The sequence below is a fragment of the Sarcophilus harrisii genome, chromosome 5, assembly GCF_902635505.1.
Source record: "Sarcophilus harrisii chromosome 5, mSarHar1.11, whole genome shotgun sequence".
Taxonomy (NCBI): Eukaryota; Metazoa; Chordata; class Mammalia; order Dasyuromorphia; family Dasyuridae; genus Sarcophilus; species Sarcophilus harrisii.
The window spans coordinates 22093898-22120822 of NC_045430.1; the positions used below are offsets into that span (position 1 = coordinate 22093898).

At 36.8% G+C, this 26925-nt stretch overlaps 1 protein-coding gene across 1 annotated transcript in view; it reads right to left on the minus strand.

Annotated features, from left to right (window-relative positions):
• The window catches only part of STAB2 (stabilin 2), a 156738-nt gene that overhangs the window by 67810 nt on the left and 62003 nt on the right, over window positions 1-26925 (minus strand). Inside the window, exons 23-36 of the mRNA XM_031937828.1 lie at window positions 25434-25614; window positions 22391-22484; window positions 21835-21993; window positions 18877-18972; window positions 16511-16606; window positions 11216-11263; window positions 10207-10343; window positions 8804-8918; window positions 7141-7218; window positions 5199-5297; window positions 4998-5105; window positions 3630-3761; window positions 2367-2495; window positions 1571-1624 (exon numbers count right to left, since the gene is read on the minus strand). Coding sequence (XP_031793688.1) covers window positions 1571-1624; window positions 2367-2495; window positions 3630-3761; window positions 4998-5105; window positions 5199-5297; window positions 7141-7218; window positions 8804-8918; window positions 10207-10343; window positions 11216-11263; window positions 16511-16606; window positions 18877-18972; window positions 21835-21993; window positions 22391-22484; window positions 25434-25614 — 1526 coding nt within the window. The remainder of the gene's footprint in view (window positions 1-1570; window positions 1625-2366; window positions 2496-3629; window positions 3762-4997; window positions 5106-5198; window positions 5298-7140; window positions 7219-8803; window positions 8919-10206; window positions 10344-11215; window positions 11264-16510; window positions 16607-18876; window positions 18973-21834; window positions 21994-22390; window positions 22485-25433; window positions 25615-26925) is intronic.

Below are 26925 nucleotides of genomic sequence, written 5' to 3' on the forward strand. Positions count from 1 at the left end.
GAAGATCAATGCAAAAATCTTAAACACTAGTAAGGAGATTCTAGCAATATGTCACAAAGATTATATGCCATGACCAGTAAATTAAAGGAATATATAATATTTTACCTGTCAGAACTATACATAAAGGAAGAGTTTATGACCAAACAAGAGATAGAGAGATCATAAAGCGAATAATACATGAAATAAAGACTTTTTTTGCACAACTAAACTAATGCAACCAACATTAGAAGGAAAACAGGAAACTGGGAAGGCCTGAGAAAGGCCTTATTTCTCAAATATGTAAACAAATGAGCCAAATTCATAAAAATATAAATCCTTCCCCATTTGATAAATGGTCAAAGGATATGAACAGGCAATTTGCAGAAGAAAAAATTAAAACTATCAATAACCACATGAAAAAATGCACTAATTCTTGATTCATTAGAGAAATGAAAATGAAAACAACTGAGATGCCATCTTATATCTATCAGACTGGCTAATATATCAGAAAAAGAAAATTATAAAGTTGGAGGGATTATGGAAAAAATAATGCAGTGTTGGTGAAGTAGTGAACTAGTTCAACTATTCTGGAGAACAATTTAGAACTATGTCCCAAGGGATATAAAACTGCATACCCTTTAACTTAGCAATACCACTGCTAAGTCTGTATTCCAAAAATACTTTTTTTAAAAAAGGAAAAAGACTTATTGGCATAAAACATTTATAGCAGCTCTTTATGTGGTGGCAATGACCTGGAAATTAGGGAGATGCTCATAAATTGTGGAGTGGTTGAACAAGTCTATGGTATGGATTGTGATTGTGAAGGAATACTGTTGTGCTATATCAGAACCTGGGAAAAATTTGAGAAGACTTATATGAAGTGATGCAAAGGGAAATAAGTAGAGCCAAGAGAACATTGTATGCAGTAACAGCAATATTTTAAGGATACTCAACTGTTAAAGACTTACTACTCTGATCAAGACAATAATCCAAGACAATTCCAAAGGACCAATAATGAAGAATGCTATCTACTTTCAGAGAGAGAACAGATGAACTCTGAAATCAGTTGAAGCATGCTTTTTGGAGAAACTTTATTTTTTTGTTTTTTTGTATTTCCTTTTGAAATATGGTTAATATGGAAATACTTTTTGCATGAATTCATATTTATAATTGAAATCACTTTGCTTGCCTTCTGAAGTGATAGCAGTGTGATGGTAGAGAGCGAAAGGATTTGGAACTCAAAATTAAAAAAAAATGAAATGTTAACAGAATTTCCTTATGTAATTGGGAAATATTTAATGAAATAAATAAAATATATTAAAAAAAGGACACATCATCAGTTTGGGAAGGCAGGTTTTAGAAGAAGCATGTAAATCCAGGTATTGAATAAAGGTGAATGATTTCAGTGTTTCTAGAGAATTGTTATATTGTTTCTAGCTATATTCCTGAGAGGTAGCAGGCGAAAATTCCCTCATTGCTAGTTTGTGCCTTGTTCTCCCGTTCTACTCTCCTGACCTGGTTCTTCCTTGTGTTTGAACACATCATTATCAGTCCCACACAAAACAACTCCATCAGTCTAGAAAATACTTACCATAGGTTTAGTTCCAGGAGGGCAGGTCTTTAGAGAACAGTATTCACACTTTCCCTTTGTAAGAAACAGAAAGCAAAAGGAACATTTCAGAATTATTGCTTCTTGTGAAAAATGAGGACATTGAACTAGAGAGAGAGCTTCTGAGGACCCCTTTATCTATGACTTTCTCGGATCTTATCATCCTATAACTTATAACCCTGTAGAAAGTGTCTTAGTTCATAGACAAGCTCAAACTGACTCAAAGGGACTCCAAGCTGTCATCTTGTCCAGTGGTCTTCAAAATGAAGAACAGTTTAGGAAGATGTCACTAGAGAGTTATAAAATAACCCAAAAGGATATTATAATTAACCCATCAGAGTGGGAAGATGGGTTACATTTTACCTTCCCAGTGGGTATTTTTCCATCACTAAACCACCACTTCACCTAATTTTGATTAACCCTTCCTCATTCAACTCCTTCTCCCCAGTGGATTCTAGCCTCAGACATTAGCTGTGTGATCTTGGGCAACTCTTAACCTTATTTGCCTCAGTTTTCTCATCTGTAAAGTGAACTGGAGAAGGAAATGGCAAACTTCTATGGTATCTTTGCCAGAAAAATCCTCAAATGAGGTTATGAAAAGTCAAACATGACTGAAAGTGCCGATTCCATGTCAAATTCTTTATTCATGGTAGCACCAACTGCTTGCGAAAGATAAATAGCAATGTTTTCCCTTGTACCCCACATCCTTATTCCTAACCCTTTATTTTTCATTTTTTGGGGGGCTAACAGCATCATCTGTAAATTGAGGACCACTTACTCGTAAAATGGTAGTGTAGTTGCTATCACATCTGTTCTTCTGGATTTCTAGGACTTTCCCCAAACCATGGATTACACCTTTGTCAGTGGCTACATTGGTGTAGTTGACTGGGGCCTCATTTACATAGAGCTGTGAGAAAGAAGATCAAATGGATATTTTGTTATTTGCCTGGAGGTTGATATCTGGATCATTCTAAACCAGGGATCTCCAAAATGAAGGTTGGAATGGCTGCCAGTAGACTGTGGGGACTTCAAATTTGTGACCAACCAATTGGGGAATGGGAAGATGGCTGCACCTTTCTCTCATTGCAATAACTAACTGTGGGACTTATTTCCATCATAATCATGCCTACCCTGTCTCTTAAGACTTCCTTATTTTGTCTTCTGTCTTTAGTCTATAAGTTCCCATCCTTCCCTCTTGGTAGGTAATTATAAATAATCCCCACCTTGGTACCAAGAGCAGCTGCTCAGAGCAATTCTACCCACCCCAGTTCCCAAGATAATTTCTTTGCTGATACCAGTGACTGTTGGAAGATGGATTTTTGTTCCAAGGTAATTGACAGCTTAGTAGGAGCCAATCTCTTTTCATTTTGAGTGGCCCGGAGGGAGTTACACAGACTGAGCAAATATAAATAAATTATGATTTGTCTGCTAAGTCTTGTTACATTATCCTTTCTCATAAGCCCACTGTTGTTTTGAACTTTTCTCTTATTGTCAAAGACATCACCATCTTTCTAGTCTCTAAGGTTAATGACCTGAGTGTCAGCCTTGATTCATTGTACATATCTAACCACTTGCCAAATCTTGTTACTGCTATCCCCATTATACTTCTCATATCTGGTCAACTGTACTTCCTCACATAGACATTTTACTTTGGGATAGTTCTAATTATTAAGAATTTTTATCTTACCAAACCTCCATCTTCATATCTGTAACTTCTACCCATTTGTACTACCTAGTTTCAAGCAAAAGGACTTGATGACTTTATCTAATGAGTTCTATCGATCCTTGAAGATTGCTATCATATCCTAAGTCTTCTTTTTAAACAAACATTCTTAGTTACTTTACATGGTCACTGAATACTCTTGTTCCCAGATCCTTCACTCTAGTCATCCTCCTTTGGACATGTTCTTACTTTTTGATATTCTTCCCATAATGTGATACTTTGGCCTGGAAATATGGGCATTGCCTATAGGATCTATAAGTCAGTAAGTTAGATTAATGATTGATAACGGAAGCCTTGAGATAAAAGGATGCTACCCACCTGACCATTTTGGAGGAAGAATCCAATGAGGTATGAAAATCCCAGCATGGTCTCCCGATGCATGCCATTGTGTAGATCATTTTTCAGGAGTTTCTCTTCTAGAATAACATGATACCGAAGTATGTTCTCTTCCTGACAATATACAATTTTGATTCATCAGCCCCTCAGCAGGTACGGCCCACTTTGTGCTTAAAAGCATTGCATTATTTGCTCTATGCTGCATATATTTTTACACTTTATTGTTCCTCTTATTACAATGAAGTTTCCTGCTAAATAAGGATTATTTCATTTCTTTGTACTCATATAACCAATTGTGAATGATTTATAAATGCATATTAATTGATGGTTAAGTGTCAGGCTTTCTTCTAGATAGGCTTTCTTGGTGGACCCAAAGACATAGGAAACTCTGGCTTTTACCCTCTAAAAATGTCCAATCTTATGAGTTAAATCTGAATTGAAATAATGGACCGATCAGAGTACAGATTGGCTTGTTTTTGGAGATCTGACTAATATCGTCTAGCACAAAGAGATGGAGAAAGAAAAAATTGTATCCTAATAATATGGCAAAACTGAAGGGCTAAATTATAAGTGAATGGTTTTGAGATGATTGCATAGCAACAGCACAAAGATGCTAGGTAGCATAGAGGAGGCATATAAACACAACAAAATGAAGCTCATAATAGATAGATGAATAGAACTGATGTAGATAATAATCCCCCAAAATTTCAGAGGGAGAGAGATCCTTATGGGCCAGATTTATTGGGGAGACGTCTAAAGTGGGAATTGGGGTGAGCCTTGAAGAATGGGCAGAATTCAGACAGGTAGAAAAGATGGAAGGCATGGAAGACAAGACAATTAGAGCTAGTAATAGACTCATTGGTGAGAAACTGAGAGGGACTTCAGAGACTTTCCTCTTTTCATTTTACAAATGAGAAAACTGAGACCCAGCAAAGTTAGGTTACTTGCCTAAAGTCACATGGCTAGCGTCAGAGGTGGGATTTGAACGCAGATCTTCTTGACTCAAAATGTAGTGCCCAATGCCCTACTACATGATACAGAGGCAGGCATATACAAAGCATGTGAGCTTTGAGCAAAAGGAAAAGGTCATTTATACCTAGACACAAAAATTAGCTCACAGGGACAGTGGAGAAAGAGCCAGATTTGAAGTTAGAGGTCCTAGTTTGGTTACTTAGGACTTGTGTAAATTCAGGCCAGTAGCTTAACCTTTTTGAGTCCTCAGTTTCCTCATTTTAAAATGATGGGGTTGGACTAGATAGAGTAGCAAGGGAAGGTCACTCGATTCCTGGACACAAGTAAACATTCTAAGTGATAGAATTCACAGCCATGGAGCATGTTTCTAATACATACTAGCGTTGTAATCCTTTTTTCTCTGATGTAATTTTCAATGGCTTCATTATTTGGGGCAAATACTGTGTAGGTATCGGCAGCTTCAATTGCGGCGGCTAAATTATATTGCTAGGATGAGGGAAGAAAAAAAAAAGAACATAAGTGATTTTATTTCCCCTAGAAATAAAATAATTCAGTCCCCAAGACAACATGAATACTTGCAATGATGTAGCCCCGGAAGATGGAATAGTCAGGCATCTGATCCAGTCGGTTGAGAAGGTTGGGTAATGAAGCACTCATACTTCTTTGGGGTAACAGGACCTAGAAGGAGGATCCCCAAAATGTTTTTAATCTGAATAATATGCAACTTAGGCTGTTGATAGGGCATACCAATTTCAATACCATTTCAATAGCAAGAGTAGTAGTAGTGAGTTGGATTCCATTAGCTCTCCAAATTGTTAAACAATTGGGGAACTGAGAATGTTTGTAAGACTACTCTTAGTCACATGATCTGGACCATATCACTCATGCTGTTAAAGTTGTAAGCCTAGAACACACCTTGGGATATAATTTAGTGCAACCTTCTGCCTCAGTCAAAAAGCATCCTAACCTAGAGGAAATTACACAATTTCTTCACAAAACACATTCCAATGTTGATCAATCTACAGTCTTGGAAAGTAGAGCATTGAATTGACATTTTATTACTGTCGTCCGAGATCCTTTTATTCTATGCAAACAAAAACCAATCCACTATGGACTTTGTTATTAAATGGCCCCTTATTCTTCTAGTCCAATGGTTGTATCCTTCTGGAAGTCTGGTGAAGCTCATAGACTCCTCAGCATCGTGCTTTTAAACAATGGAAGGAAAAGCTAAATTTCTTTTTGAGCTAAATTTCATTAGCATGAAGTTCCATTTATCCAGAGGTTGTTACAGATATGGAAAGTGAAGCTTGAGTTTGAAAACAAAGATGTAATTTTCTTTTTTTCCCATCCAAGTTCAGAGATGCCCCCAAATATCTACCAAGACTAAGAGGCTCTGCTCTAAATGAAACCTTTTTGGATTATCTTGACTATTCATAACTCACTCTCAACCTATATGGAATGGCTTGTTATTTATTTGTATTTGTTTTCTTTATATTAATTTTGCTTAGAGGAGTACTTATTGTAAGCTCCTTGTGAGTAGATTGATTAATTTACTGTTTTGTACCATTAGGAGCCAGTATGATGTGTGGTATGTAGTTGGTGCTTAATAAATACTTGTGGATTTATTGATCTCTTCTTCAAGAGAAACATGTCTTTAGAAGTGGAAGGGACCACAAAGGTATTCTAGTTCTATCCCCCTTCCTTTTACAGAAGAGGAAATTGAGGCCCAGGGAAATGAAATTACTTATATAAGTTCATAGAAATACTGGAGGCCTCTGAGGTTCCTTTCAACTTTGAGATTTTGTGATTATGGGATAAAAAAGATGATAATATGGAAGCTGTGAAAATCAGTGGTTATAGAATCAGAGGAGTCCCTTTTTGTAGCATCTGTTCTTTTTTAAAGACTGAATCATAAAGGGAGAATTCTAATATAAGTAATATGGTTTTGCAATATATTCAGGCCTAGACTCAGCATGGATTCTGGCAACGATGAGTCACCTGCTTAAAAATGTTAGGAAGCTCAGTGGCAGTCTGTTACAATGGCTCACGATCTCATCTGTGCAATAAATAGAATGCCTCAAGAATTCTGAATAATAGTTTCTATTTCTTAAGTTGACAATAGATGACTTTTTCTGTAATCTCAAGATAAAAGAGATCAGCGAGCACCGTATCAGGTGTCTAATTATAGTTAATATGAAGACAGCTAATTAGGTTTCTCCCCAATGTCTTCCCCCCTCCCTACATTCTATTTCCCAGCCATAATGTCCTGTAGATCCTCCTTTCAGTTTAAATCAGACTCAAATACTGAGGCTGTTACTTACTCTCTGTATGACCTTGCCTAAATGGCTGTGTAAGTCAGTTGCCTCTCAGTCTTTCTAAAATGAGGGGGGTTGGATTAGATAGTTTCAAAGCTCTAGACTTCTAAGGATTCATGACTCCCCTGGGAGATTCTGCTCAGGAGCAACGTGAGGAAGAGATAAAGGAACAAATCTGTCTTCATTAAAGAGTTGCAACTCAATACCTTGTCGATGACATGGATGATGCCATTTGTGGCTGCCTTGTCGCTGTCCACAATGTTAGCTCCTTCGATGGTGATATTCTGTAAAAAATAAGACCAGTACAGAGAGCTAGGGGGGACAAATTCTTTGAGTTTGCAGTGATATGGCTGCTGCTGGGGAAGGGGGGGATTATAGCCAATAGAAGGGTTCCCAGGTTTAGCATGAAGTTCCATTTATCCCACCCTGCCCATGTCTTTCTGAAAGAGAGGCAGAGAGTGATGGAAGCATCATAGGATTCCAGAATTAGGATTGTCCAGGAACTCGGAAATCATCAAGTCTCCCCCCCCCAACTTGCCCCAGCCATTTAACAGAAATAGGAAACTCAAGCCAAGAGAGATAGAATTATTGGTCCAAAGGCATACAGAATACAGCATCTATGCCAGATTAAAAAAATGGTCTTGTCCATCTATTTTCATTGGTAAAATTTTAATTGTCATTTGTTTTACTATGCCATTTAGTTAAGAAATATCATTAAAGTATCATCCTATGGTTTTGCACAGATACTAAATTAAAAAAAAAAAAGATCTTGTCAGCAATAGAACATTTTCTTTAACTGTGACTTCTCTCTTTTGCTGTTCAGTTATCATCACCTTGTCCCAGAAGTTTTCTTTTTCTTTCTTTCTTTTTTTTTGCTGAGATAATTGGAGTTAAGTGATTTGCCCAGGGTCACACACTAGGAAGTGTTAAGTGTCTGAGGGTGGATTCAAAGTCAGGTCCTCCTGACTTCAGAGCTGGTGCTCTAACCATTGCTCCACTTAGCTGCTCCCTCCAAGAAGTTTTCAATGAGAATAATAGAAGTTTGAATGTGGAATCCCAGCTGTCACTTAATACATGTGTGACCTTAATCACTTAATCTCTCAGGCCCTCAGTTTCCTCATCTGTAAAATGATATATTGGACTCTATGATCTTCATTTAAGTCCATTTAGGTTTCATCTATGGACCTATGACCTAAAGCATTTTTTATTTTTCCAATGTGGAAACTCCCTGTAAAAATATGTTACCCATAACAGAGTGCACACTTGACCTTCAGACTTGAGGTCCAGAAAATGTCAAGGTCAAATCCTGCTTCTGATACATAATAATTAAGTGACTTTGGATAAGTCACTTTATTTCTTGACCACTTTAGGCAACTGTCTAAGACTTCAGATCCAGAGGAGTGTTCCACTTGACTGGTAAAAGAAGTTTTCTGATAAGGGAATTCCCTATCTCATGACACAAACACAAAAAACATTAATGGGAGAAAGTAAAAAACTTCATTCTGTAGATGTCGTTTGCTGAGGATAGCAGAGTCATCTAATTCTCCAGGCCTCAGTTTCCTTATCTGTAAGATAAGAGACTAGACGTCTCTAAAAGTCTACCTTCAGTTCAGATCTATGATCCTATTATTTGTAATAGGCAATTGATCAAAAAACATTTATTAAGCAATTTGTGCCAGACACGTGTTTGTGGCTGCCTTGTCGCTGTCCACGGTGTTAGCTCCTGCTAAGCTCTGGGAATACAAAGAAAAAGTGGATACAATTCCTCCCCTGAAAAGAGTCAAATTTTAATGGAGGAGACAATAGGCGCATACATAATACATGCAGGGAGATATAGGGAAATGAAAGCTATTTTTGAAACATTCTTACCCCATTCATTTTAGCCAAATGAAGAAAATTTCCTTGCAAAGATGTTGCAAGCATGTCTGAAGAAGACAGGACCTGGAGGTCTGAGGTTCTGTAGGTGCCCACCAGGGAATGATACCTAAAACCAAAGGTCACAAGGGTGAGGTCTAAAGACAACATTAGCATTTTTAAAAATCAATACTTTGTGCAGGAAAAAGGGTACAATGGATGCTCTTGAGAGATGTGGGTTCCAAAAGACATGTTGGAAAATGCCATCCATATCAAGAGAAAAAACTATGGAGTCTGAATGAAGAGCAAGGCAGACTATTTTTGTTTTTTTTTAAATATGTTTTTTCTTTCTTATGATTTTTCCCCTTTTATTCTGATTCTTGTTTCACAACAAGACTAATATGAAAATATGCTTAACATATTTGTACATGTATAGCCTATATTAAATCGCTTGGTGTCTTGGGGATGGGGGAGAGAGAAAAAATTTGGAACTATAAATCTTACTAAAATGAATATTCAAAACTATCTTTACAATGTAATTGGAAAAAATGTTAAAAGGGATATGAGACCAGAAGAGAATATGGGCTGGTCATGAGGTGAGAACTGATGGATATCCCTTGTGTTCCATTAGTATATCATGGTATATTATGTCAAACAGAAGGGAGATATGCTAGAGGAAGGTCCATCTACCCATTGAATGGGTCTTCTGGAGAGGATGTTTAGGAGGACATGGACACAGGCCATGGGATTATGGATCTAAAGATAGAAGGAGTATCAGAATCTAATCATAGATTTAAAGATGGAAAAGATCTTTGAGGTCATCTAGTTCAGTACTCATATTTCATAGGTGAATAAACTGAGGCTCTGAGGAAGTTATAAGATCATAGATTTAGAGCTAGAAGAGAATTCAAAGACCCCTTCCATTTTAAGATAAGAAAAATGAGGAGATTAAGTGACTTGTCCAAAGTTATATAAGGAGTAAAGACTTATCTGAGGAGAGATTTAACTGATGTGCTCTGACTCCGGATTGTAGAGGATGAGAAAAGGCTATGATCTATTACAGTTGTAAGACCATAGATTTAAACTTGATAAGGACCTTAAAGGCCATCTAGAATTCATCTTACAGATAAGGAAACTGAGGCCATGACATTAAATGACTCCCCCAAAGTCACACTAGCTTCAAAGTAGCAATTTAAATCTAGACCTGCCTGATCCAAGAACAGTGCTTCCAATTATTGCCTTCAATAATTATTGGAAGACCTGTCCAAATTAATGAGGCCTCAGGTTCAAAGAATGTCTTGTAGAAGCCCTTCAGAAAAATGCCATGGAGCTTTAATGTATTCAGCCTTCAAGATCTGTTCATAGCCAACAATCGATGGATAACTTTTAGTCTGGAACTAAACATGAGCTGTACTTACTTGATTAGGGTTGGAATGTTGCTTTTTGACAACCAAAAGGTCTTCTCATCCTGGTCCATATTTTTGATGGCTTGTTGGGAAGGCACCAGGACTGTAAGGTTGGAGGCACTTGCGAGCATCGCTTGTGAAGAGGCCTCCTAAATCACAGTCAGAGCAAGAGGGGAAGGGTTCCACATCATGAAATGGAGGCTGCTAGCAGTGCTAAACAATGTGGTTTGGGACCTGGGAGGGATTATAAATCTTGAATCCTGAAGGTTCTATTCCCTGGGGAATCTTGGGGTTGGGTGGTCCATTGGGTTGTGGTTGGCAAAGAAATAAGGATCATTCAGAGTAGTTAATGAGCCCCAAATTTTATTTTTCTGAGAAGGGCTCTAAAATATAACTCAGGAATCTTATATAAGAATGTTACAAGGATTTTGTTTGTTTTGTGCCCCTAGCACCTAGGAGAGTTCCTGGCACATTTTGTTTGGCTGGATGGGTTGGGATGAAGCACTATTATGATTTTATTGGTGTAGCGTGTCTATGTGAAAACATTTCTTCCCCATCTCTTCCTCTTAGAACCTTCTAGGATTAACTCAAGTGCTGCCCCTTGCAAGAAACCTTTTCTTATCTCTCCAGATTTTCCTTTTGCTTCCCAGTCTCCCTTTTTAGAACATAAATTCCTTGAGGGTGAGGAATATTTTTATTCCTTTTTTTTGTATCCTTAGTGTTTCAATCACAGTGTCTGGTATATAATAGGTGCTTAAAGATGCTTGAATAATTGAATTTAAATCTGAGAGTTATAGACTTGAGTCTTGAAGGCCAAAGGCAGAGTCTTTACTTCCTATTAGTTGGGCACCCTTCTCCCTAGGCCTTCACCACAGGGAGGAAAGGGACATAGACACTGAAACATAGTTTACCTTCCAGGGCTCAATCATAAAATCCCCATCCATTTTCACTAAAGTCATTTAATTTCCTCAAGCCTGTATGTGTGATTAAATTACTCTAACATTCTAATAAACATACTTACATTTACCCATTGGTTAAATATGGAGGCTTCTGACAGAAGGGACAGTTCCTTATTCATGTGAATATGAACAAGAGTGGGAGAGAATGAGAAAGAGGGAGAGGGAAAGAGGGAGGGAGAAGGAGGAAAGAAAGGGAGGCAAAAAAAGTGGGGGAAAGGAGAGGGGAAGAAAAAGAAAGAGGAAGAGAGAGAGAACAAATAAAAGAAAGACCAATTAGAAGCATCATCACAGTATATTTATAGTTTAGCACATTTTCAACTTTCTAGCCTCTGAGCTCATGCCTGCCAGTCTCTCTGATGGAGACATTAATGAGTTCATTAGCTATTAGACAATTTGCACATTGCCAGATTTGCTCATTATCTTAACTCTTGGCAGGCTTTATTATTCCAAAGACTGGTGAAAAAATAATCCCATGAGCAAAATCACTGAAACAGCTCCAACACGCAACTCAGGCGCTACTTCCTTTTCTGAGTCAACTGCCTCCTACTATTCTCTCTTCTCATTCACCCCATCTTACTCCTCCCAGTGACAAGTAAGATCTCCCTTTCTCCTTGAATTCTGATAGCATTTTCTTTGATCTTTGTTTTTATATTAATCATGTTTTGATGTGCATTAAAGTTATTTATGCATTGCTTTGTCAAAATTTTCCCTTAGAGCATAAATCTTTAAGAGTAAAAAATAATAATAAATAAAAGATTATTATAAATACAAGTAATAAAATATAGCAAATATAAACTTACCTAAATTAATAAAATAAAACTTGATAAATATATTACATTGCATTATCAATTAGCTAAAAATGTAATTTATTCTGTATTTAATATGAAATGATATTAATTGATGCTGATTTGTATTGACAGAGAAAGTTCTTCACCAAGAACTCCCTTTGCTGATGAAAACACAGGTACAAAAAATTATTAATAAAGAACATTATTTAAAAAATTCTAGCTCTCTTTTAATTTCATACCCTACGCAAAATGTTGCATGCTTCAAGTGGAAATATCTATTTCTGTCCCTACATCTCAGTTCTTGTTGTTGTTCAGTTGTTTCAGTCATGTTCAACTCCTTGTGCCCCCATTTAGGGTTTTCTTGTCGAGATACTGAAGTAGTTTCCCATTTTCTTGTTCAGTTCATTTTGCAGATGAGTAAACTGAGGCAAACAGAGTTAAATTACTTGCCCAGGGCACCACAGATAGTGTCTGAGGCAGGTTTTGAATTTGGAGTCTTCCTGACTCCAGTCCCAAGCTCTTTCTAGTGCATCACCCACCTGCCCTAAGGATTCAGTTACAGGACTCTTTCCAAAAGGAAGGAAATCATGAACAGAAAAGTCACATCAAAAAAAGGAATCAGTTGCAAAGGAAGATAATTAATGTGTTTCACTTTTGATTTGTTGAGTTGAAGATGAAAGATTGCTCCACTCATGACTTATAAAGATAAGAAATATCCTCCACTTAAGCATATCAACAACCATTTTGCACCTTAGATAGTTAGAGAGTTTTCTGAATCACTTAGGGAAATGACTTGCAAAGTCCCTCAACCAGTATGTCTCAAAAGCAGTATTTGCAACAAGCTGAGACCATCTCTTATTCAACGTAGCCATCTATTTCCCAATTAAATGAGATAATATTTCTAAGTTGCTAGGACAATGCTCAGAACCTAGTAGTCATTATATAAATGCATATTCTCTTCCTTTCTTCCCTTTGAAATAGTCTTTTATTTACACACAAGGCGTTTCCCTTAGAGAATATAAATAAGCAACTTGAGGGTTGAAATTATCTCATTCTTTCTCTTATACTCAGTGTCTAAATGTACTTGACATGAAGTATCCATTTAATAAATATTTGTTCACTGATTGAAATTTGGGAAGTTAAGGCTGATTATACTCATAGTTGGGATTCATTTGGGATTCATAAGGGGGATAATTAAACCATTGAAAAAGATGAGCTCTTCAAAGGAATATATAGTGGGAGAAAACAGAAAACTGAGGATTTCCTTTGGAGAATACCCACATCCACATAAGGTGAGTGAATGGAATCAGGAAAAGCAGAAGAGGAGGAGTCAGTGAGGTAGGTAAAGAATTGGGATAGCAGCATATCCGATGAGTTGAGAGAGAATTTTGTGTCGATCAGAACTATCCAATGTCAAAAAGACCTCAAGAAAAAATGAAGATGGAAGTTGAGTCTGGGATTCTCTGGGTCACTGGTCACATTTGTGGATGTTGTGAATATAATAGAAATGGAGGAAGTAAGACCAAAATGGACTTGATGCATGGTAGGAAATGAAGATTTCCATCAATTTAGGCAGGAAACAAGAACTAGGCTGCAGGCATGAGTGAGGACTTTTTTTTTTTAAAGTATAGAGAAGGTTTGACCTCTCTGCAGTATGGGAGAACACCGACTTTCTTCTTAAAATTCTACTGGGATTCTCGTTCTTTTTGTTGCTTTTAATTTGCATTTCATTTTCTTATTAATTTTCTTTCCTTTTTGATCTGATTTTTCTTGTGCAGCAAGATAATTGTATAAATATGTTTACATATATTGGATTTAACATATATTTTAACATGTGTAACATATATTGGTTTGCTTACCATCTAGGGGAGGGTGTGGGGAAAAAGAGGGAAAAATTTGGAACACAAGGCTATGCAAGGATCTGTGTTAAAAATTATCCATCTATATGTTTTAAAAACAAAAAGTTTTAATTAAAATTAATTTAATTATTAATTTAATTAAAATTTTAAAAAAATTAATTAAAAAATTCTATTGGGGCAGATTTCTCTATAGCATGAGTAATTTCCCAATTATTCCAAGGACTGGCTCTTAAGCATCTCTGATATTCTCTGATTCCTTGCCTAGGTAGCTAACGGCCCAGTTGATTCTTCTGATGGCTTGTTCCAAATTGGAGGGCATTCTTTTGAGGAATATGACATGAATGTAGAGGTCACATGTGATAAACCTGACTTGTTTGTATTCTGCAGTGAGGCGCTATTATAGGATTTGGTAAAGCTGAATTGATTCTGCATTGAATCACCCTAAAGCCAGCTCATCTAGAAAAGTAGTCCCATTATGATAATAGGCTGGGGATAATGCAGAGAAAGAATGTTGTCAAGGGGATGTGAAAGGAGAGAGAGACTTTAGAGGCTGGTATCTATGGTAGCCCCAGAGGAGTCCTTTGAAATGCATGAATATTCATCTGAATCCACCATGGGAAACTCACAGTTTGATGCATTTGAAAAGATAAGAATAATAAAATTTTCCATCCTTCATAACCCTTAGAGGTCATCTATTCTAACCTTTGCTCTTAGAAGCCTGGGCTCCCTTCAAGACTCAGTTCAAATGTCATCTTCTGCAAAAGATGTTTTCTGCTTCTTTTGCCTGCTGTTGTCTTTCTCCCTGATGCTATCTTCCAAGTGTTTTGCATGTATTTTGTATGTGCTGATTTACATACATGTCTCTTATTTGAACATAAAACCCTCAAAGAACTGGAAACAAAGTATATAGATGGCCATCGTTGGGGGATTGGCTAAACAAAATATGGTTATGTGAATATAACAGAGTCTTGTTGTGTTGTAAGAAATGATCGATATGATGGTTACAGAAAAGTAGGAGAAAACTTATATGAACTGATGCAGAGTGGAGGAATTAAAGCGAGGAAAACCACAGATACAATGACAGTAATATAAATGGGAAAAGACTATCACCACAAAATAATAAAAAATGAATGTTGCAACATCAGAAAGAATAAATAAGCCCCAAAGAAGAGACAGGAGAAAACACTTCTCTCCCTAAACATTAGTGAATGTGGGGAATCCATTGCCTAAAAATACTATTTTTAATACATCGCTTGATTTTGTTGAATTTTTTCTTTTTCTTTAAAAATAAATCCTTCATTATCAGATATGAATCTTTAGGAAAGCACAGAGAAGAGATAGAGGGGGGAACCTAGGTAGATAGAGCACCAGTTCTGACGTGAAAGAGAGAGGAAGGGAGGAGGGGGGAAAGGGAGAGGAAGGGGAGAAGAAGGGGAGAAGAAGGGGAAAAGAGGGAGGGAGAAAAAGAGGGGGAGGGGAGGGAGAGGGAGAGAAAAAAAATAGTCTAAGTCAAAGGTCCTTCAGTGCTGAAAGAAAACACTAAGATCCAGAGACAATAAAGAAGAATCAGCTATAGGATTTAAATAGTTAATATGGTATATTAGCCAAATATGGATATCAGATTATTGCCATATTTGGAAGGGAAGAGTTGAGTGCTTTGGAGCATAATTCAATTTTAGAATCACAGATTCGTGTTTCTAGAAGTGGGTAAGATCTCAGAAATCCATTTCTCTCAAATACAGGAGAGCTCTTGTAATCCTAGCGCCAACCTGCATATTTATAGATCAATTGGCAAACATTCATTAAAGTTTTTGTCACGTATCAGGAGTTGTATTAATCACCGAGTATTGTGCTCGATATCAAATAAAGAAAATTATGTCCACCAAGAGAAAATGGCTTCTGGGATTATTGACACCCAGGTCAGGGGACTTCCTCTCCTCCTCCTGAAAGAATCCCCCCTCCCTCCCCTCCCCCCCCATTCTGGTGTGCTAAGGACTTAACACTAGAGTCTTTAGCCCTCAGCCTAGGGAAGGACTTGCCACAATTATAATGCAAATGGTTTTTACCTCTCCAACAAACAGATGGCTCTTAGATCTCATCTATTTCAGAACCTTTTCCAGAAATGTAAATCACAACCCAGCTGTGCCTCCCATCCTATGTTTACTCTTGTCCATGCTTTCCCATACGTTCTTCTCAGAGAATTCACCCAAAGTGAGGGAAGACTTCCCAGATTACTTCTGACCTCAAGAAGGCCTCAACAACATGCTTGGGTTGTCCATTTGTCATTCCACTTGACCAGCCCATCTTCTCCTATCATGCAATTCGTGGATGACATCCTCCTGTTCTTGACTCCAGAATTTATTTTTGTTAATTGTTTTTTCTTGCATGCTGGAACTCCCCATTTGCCAGCCCATTTTAAATAAGATAGCTTTTATATATATATTTTTTTATATAAAGGGAAGAGTTTGGACCAAAATAGAACATCTTCACCTTTGTTCATGGCAGACTCTGTTGGCTTCCTTACTGTCAAATTGAAAGTCTCGATGTCATTCATGCAATAGGACGAAGCACTATTGTCTTGGGTTCATGACTCCTTGGAAAGTTTATGATGAAAAGATCTCATGATTTCTGGTGAAATTTCTTTACAAGATTTGATCTTATTTCTGTCCCTCTCTCTCTTTTAATAACAGGGTTCATTTGAATTACTTACCATAGCTACATTTCCATAACATATCAGGCCATCTCCTTCATAACCGTCCTGGCAAACACAGCTCCAGAGGCCAGAGGAAGTGGGCTGGCAGCTCGCCTGAGAAAAGAAAGGTGAGGGGACATGATTTTCCTTCCTTAGCTGAATCTAGTATCAGATCCATCTGGTCATCTCTAAACAATGAACAAGCATTGACAAAGTACTTACGATGTGCCCAATACTATTCAATATAAAGGAAAAGCAAAAACAATGTTTTCCCTCAAAGAACTTGCATTCTTCTTTTTTATTATAGCTTTTTATTTAAAAGATATACGTACGGGTAATTTTTCAGCATTGACAATTGCCAAACCTTTTGTTCCATTTTTTCCATTCCTTCCCCCCACTCTCTCCCCCCAATGGCAGGTTGACCAATGCATGTTAAATATGTTAAAGTATAAGTTAAATACACTATATGTATACATATCCATACAGTTATTTTGCTGTACAAAAAGAGTTGGACTTTGAAATAGCGTATAATTAACCTGTGAAGGAAATCAAAAATGCAGGTGGACAAAAATAGAGGGATTGGGAATTCTATGTAGTAAAGGAACTTATATTCTAATGGAGACAAAGAGATATACACAAGATATACGCAGTGGATGATAAATGTTGCATAAAGAAAGAGCTGAAGAATCTATGACTCTGTTAATTTGGGTAACTCTTACTACGGCCACTGTCTCCACCAATGTAGCTTGAAGTCAGTCAATATTTGAATATATAATATATATGTAATTATATAATGTATAATTATATATGTAATATATAATTATTTTTTATTGCTGTTTAGTCATTTTCAGTTATGCTTGACTCCTTGTGACCCTATTTGGGGTTTTCTTGGCAAAGCTAGTGCAATGGTTTGCCATTTCTTTTGTCAGCTCATTATACAGATGAGGAAACTGAGGCAAATGGATGACTTGCTCAGGATCATACAAGTAATAAGTGTCTGTAGTCACACAACTACTAAGTGTCTGTGGCCAGATTTGAACTGAGGTAGATGAGTTTCTTAACTCAAGACCTAGGACTCTATTTACTGCAAAACCACCTACCTGCAGATAAGTCTGAGGGAATTGCATAGGGCACCACATTCCCACACAGATATTAAGACCCAGGAGGAAGGATCTGATCATAGAATTTCAAGTTGGAAGGCATGTAAAAGGTCATTATTCACCCTTACTCCCTTTTTCACAAAAATCTCTAGTCATTCATTCCCTCTGAGATCAAACACAATCCTCGTATTTGGATTTTATTTTATTTTATTTTTATTATTATTTGCTGAGGCAATTGGGGTTAAGTAGCTTGTTCAGGGTCACAAGCTAGGAAGTATTAAGTGTCTGAGGTCAGTTTTGAACTTCAGGGCTGATGCTCTATCCATTTGCCACCTAGCTGCCCCTGGTATTTGGATTTTAAAGCTCTTGCAATTTTGTACCAACCTATCTCTGTTTTTTTTTAGCCATAAATTCAGGGGTTGGATCCTTCTACCTCCAAATTTGTGATCCTACCTTTCCAAACTTTGGCAAATTGGCCTTCTGTTTCTCACACATAAGGGTCATTTCTAACCTCCAGGGTTTTCCTGACATGCTACATGCCTAGAATATGGGCCCCATCTCAGAAAATCCCTTTCATTCTTTCACAATTCAGTTCAATTAACTCTTTTATATGAAATATTTCCTGATTTCCCATCAAACTGCTAGTTTACTCCCTCTCTCCCCAATGCCAGGGACTTTTACTTAATTATTTTGTATTTCATATGTAAATCATTTAGTTGTGTCTGACTCTTTCGGGTTTTCTGGACGAAGATACTAGAATAGTTTGCCATTTCCTTCTCCAGCTCACTTGACAGATTAGGAAACTGAGGCAAAATTTGGTATATTTCTATATCTGTATTTTTATTCCTCAAAGAACCTTAAAAGGAGGGGCTATTTTATTTTTGGTATTTATGCCATCAAAACCCAACAAATATTGGGCATTTAATAAATGCTTGCTCCAGTAGAATGTAGTCAGAAATTGCTATCATTATTTATCTTTGTATTCCCAGAATCTCATCCATAAGGGCTTAATAATTATTTGTTGAATCACTGAAAGCATTTCTATTAACTCATTTGATCCTCATAGCAACCTTGTGAGTTAGGTATTATAGATATTATTAGCCTTATTTATCATCATGAGGAAACTGAGACACAAATGACTATGGCTCAAAAACTCAGACCCAGAACAGAAAAAGGACTTGCTGGGGTCACACATCTGGTAAATGGCAGAAAAAAAGATTATATTCCAAGCCTTGCATTTTCCACTTGCTAACTTACTGCTCCTCCCCAATAAAAGTTACTCACCAGGGGATGACATTTCCTTGTTTGTTCCAAGCATGACATTACTGGTTCACAGTCAATCCCATTACCTCGGAATCCTTTTTTACACTCACAGTTGTGCTGCAGTTCCAGAATAGGGCACAAGAATAGTTATTTAAACAATTAGTTTCTTCAGACTTCTAAAAAGGCACATAAGAAGTTCACAATCTCATCCTCACTATTACATGTGGTATCATCAATGGTGTCACCTTTGTCAATACATAGAATAATACTACCTGACAATCACACAGTGCTTGTGGCTTTTCAAAGTCCCTTACCTGCCTTGCCTCATTTAAACCTTAAAACAAACTAGAGGAACGGAGACTGAAGATTTTATTATGCCCATTTTATAGATGGTAAATCTGAGGCTCAGAAAAGTTCAATGACTTTTCCAGGGTCATACAGAAAACAAGTGTCAGAATTAGGATTCTATTACAGGTCTTCCCTCCTCCCTTTCAGTATTCTTAACAATCAGTCAAGAAGAGTCTATCAAATGGTTATTTACATGCCAGGCTAAAATCTGGGAATACAAATAGAGGTAAAAACAAAACAAAATATGGTTATGTTTCTCGTGGAGCTCACATTCTGTGCAAATTGCTATGTATGTAACACGTGCAATGCTATATATCAAATCTAAGATACTTGTTCTATACAGTGTAAATGGAAGGAAACCTCAGAGGGGAGGTGTGTTGGGAAAAGGGTTCCTGCAGAAGGTAGGATCTTGGCTGAATCTTGAAGGAAGCCAGGGAGACTAAAAGGAGGCGATGAAGAAGGTGAATATTCTGTAACTGGAGTCCTTAGGGCTCATCTATTTGGGTCCCCATGGTTTAAAATGGAAAAAAAAAATGAGTTTCGGAGTAATGAAATGACCTTCTCATTCTTGCGTAAGCAGCACTTAGGACTTGAATTCCCATCTTTTGAAACTCATTCTAAATGGTATTCTACTCAAAGCCATCACTAGGAATTTTTCTGTACATGGGGAAGGGGGTCAGCATTGTGCTCACAACTGGAGGGAGAGGGGATGTCCCCCACTATGGGGAATTGTCATTCCCAGGATCCCTGCATAAGCTTGTGGGAGTAGGGAAGCTCACTTCTGCCCACCATCTGTAGCTTCCTATTTTAATTAATTATTCATGCTAAATAGATGTTAAATTATGTTGTTTGTGTCCAGCAGAAGGATTTCTGTCAGTGCCCTGGGGCATAGTTCCTATTACCCTGCCTTGTTGATAATAATAGCAACTAGTACCTATGTAGTGCTTAAAGATTTACAAAGCATTTTACATATTAACTCAGATCCTCTAAACTAGACTGCAAGGGAGATGTTATCATTATTCCCGTTTTACAGATAAGGAAATTGAAATTAAGAGGGGTTTCTATGACTTGTCAGGGTCACATAGCTAATATTTGATCATTAACAACTCTGTGGGAGAGGTACTTTCATTATTCCCATTTTACAGTTAAGAAAATAAAGTTAAGGGAAAATTAAGGCACTAAGCCTTAGGGTCATACAGTTACTAGGGTCTGAACTATTGTTGAGCCATTTCATTAATGTCCTACTTTTGATGAATTCACTTTGTAGTTTCCTTTTCCAGTTTATTTTACCGATGAGGAATTGAAGCAAACAGGGTTAAGTGACTTGCCTAGAGTCGCAGATGTAGTAAGTGTGTGAGCTAGGATTTGAATTTAGGAAGATGAATCTTCCTGATTTCAAGCCCAGTGCTCTATCCACTCCATCACCTAGCTGAGGCAGGATTTGAATTCACATTCTCTGAATTCTAGTAGTCTATTGAATATATTATCTAACTGCCACCATCCTGCTCTAATTGTTCTACATTCTGACTAAAGTCAAGGGCAAAATAAAAGCTCTAAGAACCAAAATTAAGTAGGTCTAGGAAAAGAAAGGCAATTTTTCAGTATCTCCAAGTACACAGAAATTTAAGAGAACTCTGTGTCTGAAAGACTAGGAAATATTGTTAAAATTATTTTGATTCTGGGAAAAAACTCTAGAAACAATAAATAAGACATTACAAAAATAGACATGCGACTTCATTCCATGATCTCTATTAGGTGCCATCGATCAGTTTTCTAGACAGGCTCAGAAATGAGATGCCATGGATGAATCTCATTGGAATGAGTAAAGAAATAGAGGTGAAGAGCAGAAAGAAAAATGAAGAAGCAAGTAAGTTCTCTGGGAACAGGGGCTTTTATTTTTTTGTTTTTGTATGTCTAGTGCCAGGCATATAGTAGGTACTTAATAATTGCTTATTGATCAACTGATGTATTTACTTTATAAATGGGGTACCCCTCTATGTATATAGGTGTGTATGTATGTATGTATGTAAGGCACATAAAGGAGAAATGACTTGCCTAATGTAAGAATATTATATTTGAAATGGAAAGAGTTTGGAGGTCAGATTGTCCAACCTGTTCATTTTACAGGTGAGGAAACTGAGACTTTGAGTAATAAAGTGACTGTTTGAGGATTACACAGCTAGTAAGTGTCTGAAGTGGGATTTGAAACCAAATTTCCTGACGCCAAATCTAGCACCGTAACCATTATGCCATATGTGTTCTGCTAGCTGCTGCTATTGCATCTCCCCAAGCTCTATGCTAAAGCACATTTGTTGTTGCATTCTTTCAGTCATGCTAAAGTTTTCATGACCCTTTTTGGGGTTTTCCACTGGAGTGGTTTGCCATTTCCTTCTCCAGTTCACTTTACAGAGGAGGAAATTGAGGCAAGTAGGCTTATGCCCAGGATCACACAATTAGGAAGTATCTGAGGCTGGATTTAAACTCAGAAAGATGATTCTTTCTAACTCCAGGACCGTCGTTCTATCTGCTGCACTACCTAGTGATCCATACCTAAAACTTATTCAATCCTATTTTGGAAAATGGTACCATCTCTAAGTCTGCTTCTTGTCTGACACCTGACCCATCGCTTACCTGGCCAGGACCTACATACAAGCAGGTTGCATTATCATGGCAACCTCCAAAGTTGGGTAGCAAGCAGTTATTAATTGCGGTGCAATCTCTTCCATCTCCGGTCCATCCAGGTTGGCAGACACACATGTGAGTTCCTGCACCGGTTTTAACACATTCTGCCTATGGAATAGAACAAGACAAAACAAAATGCATTAGAAGCTTTGGCGTGGTCTTAGAAATAGGTACAGGACCCACGATTTCACTGATAGAAGGAAATTCTAGGTAAGGAAATATAGGTTGGGAGCTTAGAGCCAGACGTTTCCTAGGGAGTTATTAAGTGACTCCCCCAGGGTCATTCAGACAATAAATGTCATGGGAAGGACTTTCTTTAAAGTCTTCCTGGTTCTAAGGCTAGGCTATATCCACTATGCAATATTTCCCCTTTATCATCATATTTATATGGTTCAAAACATACACATAAAAAACAAACTGAAGAATGGGAGATCCAATATTGCTTCTTCTCTTTTCTACCCCCTACAACTTCTAACCCATATGTGAGATAAAGCCAAATTCTCACATTGCTGCTGCAGCCTCCTGGGATGTTTCCTGCACATGGGTCTACTTCTGTACAAATGGTCCCATCACCCTGGTATCCTTGTTTGCAGACACAGCTGAAAAACAAGATTGTGCTCAGTAATGGAGTTAGAAAAGAGTCTTTGGCAATCACATGATCCAACCTCCCACCCAGCCTAGGAGATCCCCACCCCCCTCACAATATGGGCTATCCATCTCCAACGATGAGAAATACCTTCTTTGGAAGTATTTTGTTGCATTTTGGGATATTTCTATGAATGTTTTTACTCATAATGAGTTAAACTTGCTCCTCTCTCCTCCTACAAGTGATCAAGATCTGCTTTCATTCTAATATATTAACTCTTGAAATATACAAATGACCAATTATCATATTTTCCTGTCATCTCTTTAAAAAACTCAAACACTCTTATTTCTAATTTTCACATGACATAGTTCCTAGACCTTTTGTCATTCTCCTAATCTGCTTTTGTACATAATTTAATTTGTAAGTATTCTTCTTAAAATGCAATAGTCAGAATGGCTCCTGGGATAGTTTGACTGAAGCAGGGTTTAATGGGACTATTACCTTCCTTGAACTGGACACTTGTAAGAGGAATTCTCTCAAGGAAGCATATTTAATAAATTTCATACTAAAAAGGAAGGTGATGGTAACCCATTCAACCAAGTTCCAGTTTGCTCAATAAGCCTTTTTTTCCCCTCAGATTTTATTTATTATTTTAAAATAACTTTTTATTTTTATTTTTGAAATACATGTAAAGATACTTTCCAACATTCACCCCAGTGAAACCTTCTGTTCTGAATTTTTCTCCCTCCCTTTCTCCTACTCCCTTCCCCTAGACAACAAGTAATCCAATATAGGTTAAACATGTACAATTCTTCTAAATTATTTCCACATTTATCATGCTGCACAAGAAAAATCAGATCAAAGGGGAAAAAAAAGATAAAGAAAAAAAGCAAGCAAACAACAACAAAAAAGGTGAAAATACTATGTTGAGATCCATATTCAGTGCCCAGAGACCTCTCTCTGGATACAGATGGCTCTCTCTATCCCAAGTCTATTGGAATTGGCCTGAATCACCTTGTTGAAAAGAGACAAGTTCATCACACTTGATCATCACATAAGCTTATTTTGTGAACAATGTTTCACTAAGCTTTTAATGATTGCTAACTAACAAGTTTCTGAAGAAGTTAGAAAGTTGGAGAGGCAGCTGAAGAACCTTCATTTTTTTGTTCTTTAAAAGATGGTATTGATGGCAATGCAAGTTAAGAATATTCTCATTTGTAAAATCTCACAGGCAAAGATAGTGGGAAATTATGAGCCACAAAAATTAGTGAGAAAAAAACAAATTTAAAAATATTTGGTCAAAGATCCAACCATCCAAAATCATGCTGAGGAGATTTAATGAATATTAAATTAAAATTTAATTATAATTATATAATTATAAAAATAAAAATACAAAATTAAAAAAATGAAAATGAAAACATAAAGAGAATAACAAACATAAAAAATGGAAAAGATGTGTAAAAAAAAAAGAAACAATCATCCAGAATCATTCTGAGGATATTTAATGATGAAAACATAAAGAAGATAACAAAAAATGAAAAAGATTTGTTAAAAAAAAAAGATAGAAAGAAAGAAAGAAGAAAAAGCAACATGCTCTTTTCACTATCACGGAGAACAAATCCTTTCCATTTGGACTGTTATATCATAGGCTGAAAAGTGCTACATGAGAATTGAATATGAAAGAAAGGAGAAGGATGGGAAGATCAAATGGATTGGCCAAGTAACGAGAACCTATTGGTATTAGTGCTGGAGGTGATGCAATTCTGAGGATACTGAGGATACTTAATATATCTGAGGGAAAGGAGGATGCCAAAGACTTGAAATGAGTCTAAGTCATTATCACCTCCCTTCACATCCTTAGCAAAAAAGGATGATCAAGAAAATATAAATAACTACCAACCCACATACCTATTTTCTTGTCTCTGTAAAATCTTTATGAGAATCATATATACATATACACTGAAGACATTCTTGATGAAGGGAGGTTTTAAGGTAGAGAAAAGACAGATTGGAAAGTAAAGTTTTATAATCAATCATCTAATTAAAAAGTAGAAATTAAATCTAAATTATAAATGAAATAAATTTAAAAGGCATTAATTAATTAAAATATAAAAAATTCAGAACCCCATCACATTTGTGTTGTTGGTGATTTAAAAAAAATTGTTTTGTTAGAGTAAAACATCCCCTTAAAGGTTTTCCTCTTGTTGGAAATCTCCTGGGTATGTGTCAGAATCGTGCAAGACTCATTGTGAGTTTAACAACTGAGATGGTTTTAGGTAATAATGATTGAGGCACAAAATGAGAAAATACATTTCTTCAGGACTTGTTAACAGTAACGCGCTGTCAAATGTTTAACAACCAACTTTCTAAAAAAAGAAAAAGATAGGCAGGAAACACTTTTAAGTTTAATCCACATTATTAACATTTTATCCATCACTTTCTTAAGTTTAGATAACTAACAAAACAATGATTCAAAATCTGACTTGTAGCATTTGTTGATTACTAAGGTGTAAATTTAACAACTGGCTCTCTAGCAAGTTTAAATTGGCTATTGTAGTTCCTGTTGTGGAAATTATTTAGCACAAGAGTCCAAGTGAAGGAGAGATTTGTTATAGGAGAAGGTGCCCCTAACACTCCTATTTGCAGATGATATTATATTGGGTACATCATGCCTGACTCAGGGCCACACACCTAGGAACTATCTAAGGCAGGATTTGAACTCAATTTGTCCAGAATTCTATTTACCTAGCTATCTCAATTATTAAAAACTTTGTGATGATGGAAAATAAATCACCTTTTATTTGTGGTGCTTGTTTAATTTATTTTTTAAGGGCAAATCATCTTTCTTCAGTGGGTCTCAGGTTACTCAGATGACTTCTAAGAGCTCTTCCAGTTTTGAACCCTATAAGAAGTTCCTTAGGAGATGGGTCCATACCTGATTGTTAAAAGATAGATATCTTACCTGGCAAATCTGTTGCTGTATTCACAATTTGCATGGATATGGCAGAATTGGACATAAGGGCCACATGCTGTGGTCTGCTTATCACAGAACTTTCCAGCTGATCCATCCTTACAGGTTCCAGGAAGGCAGGCCCCATCACTGTCTATTTGATTATCACATTTCCCATGAACACACAAACATTCTATAAGACAAAAAATTGGGGGCTCAATTTTGGGGTTACATTCTAAACTCTGAGTCCAGTGTCTTAGAAGACAGTTACTCCATTTTTTGGCACAACCTACCCACTGGACTGAATGAGCCATGAAGATAGCCTAGGATGATTTCCCCCCCCCCCCCTTTTGTTAATTGGTATTATACAGGTTTATTCAAAAGTAGGTAAAGATCACAGAAGAGATTGGTATCCTACTCTGGTTAGGTAGCAAATACTTATATTCTACCTTCCTTTTTCTCCCTTCTTCCTCTCATAAAATCAGTTATAGTTGCTATTAAAAAAACCCAAAAAACTTACAATATCAATAGGTTAAGTTTCATCAACAGAATTGAAGACCTTATTTTGCAGCCATTCCAGCATCTCTCTCAAAAGAAAGTTTTTTTTTCTGTTTTAAAACATTGTTGATTTCCTATGACACTTCTTTCCCCCCTTTCTAACCTATTACATATGCCTAATTGTGCTTTTCCTAGAAACAATAATTTCATTAAGATTACAGATTACTTAACCTGTCCACAGTCCAAGCAAAACAAATCTATATATTGGCCATGTCTGAAAACATACACCTACTTTTTAAAAAGCATATATTGTTCACCCTCACACTGTTTGCCTTTCAGTCAAAAGGAAGAGGCATGTGTTACCAGAAATTCCCAGCACAGTTTTCCATATTTTATTCACTATTTAGTACATGGCATAATTTCCTGTCACACATGGGGAAAAGTTGGATGTACAACTAATTTTTTGGGGGGTAGGAGTAGAGTGGGTGGTAGACATCTGATCCTCTGAAAGATTCCCAGAAGGATAAGAAGCACTTTGGTATATATAAAATGGAAAAGGTTTTGATCTAGAAATCAGAGGACAGGAGAGGATTTTGAATATCAGCTCTGATCCTATCTGGGTAACTTTGGTCATATATCTCTGCCTCAGTTTCCTCAACTATAAGATGAGATAGTTAGACTAGATATCCCAGAAGTTTCAGAGTTTAAGGGACCTCAGTGATCACTTAGTCTATCATGAATCTGAAAAAGAATCTACTACAGACTCAATGAATGGTCATCCAACTTTCAGATGACCTCAGGTAAAAAGGAACCTCCCTTTCTCCCTAGCAGCAATCCACTTTGAGCCAACTCTCATTGTTTTAGGAACTTTTTTCCTAACAAGAAGCTTAAATGTATCTATTTACAACTTTCACTTAAAAAAATTTCTTTTGCCCTGTAGGGACAAGTTGAACAAATCCAATCTCTTTTTACTGGGGTTAGGTGATGTGAATACAAAGACTGGGGG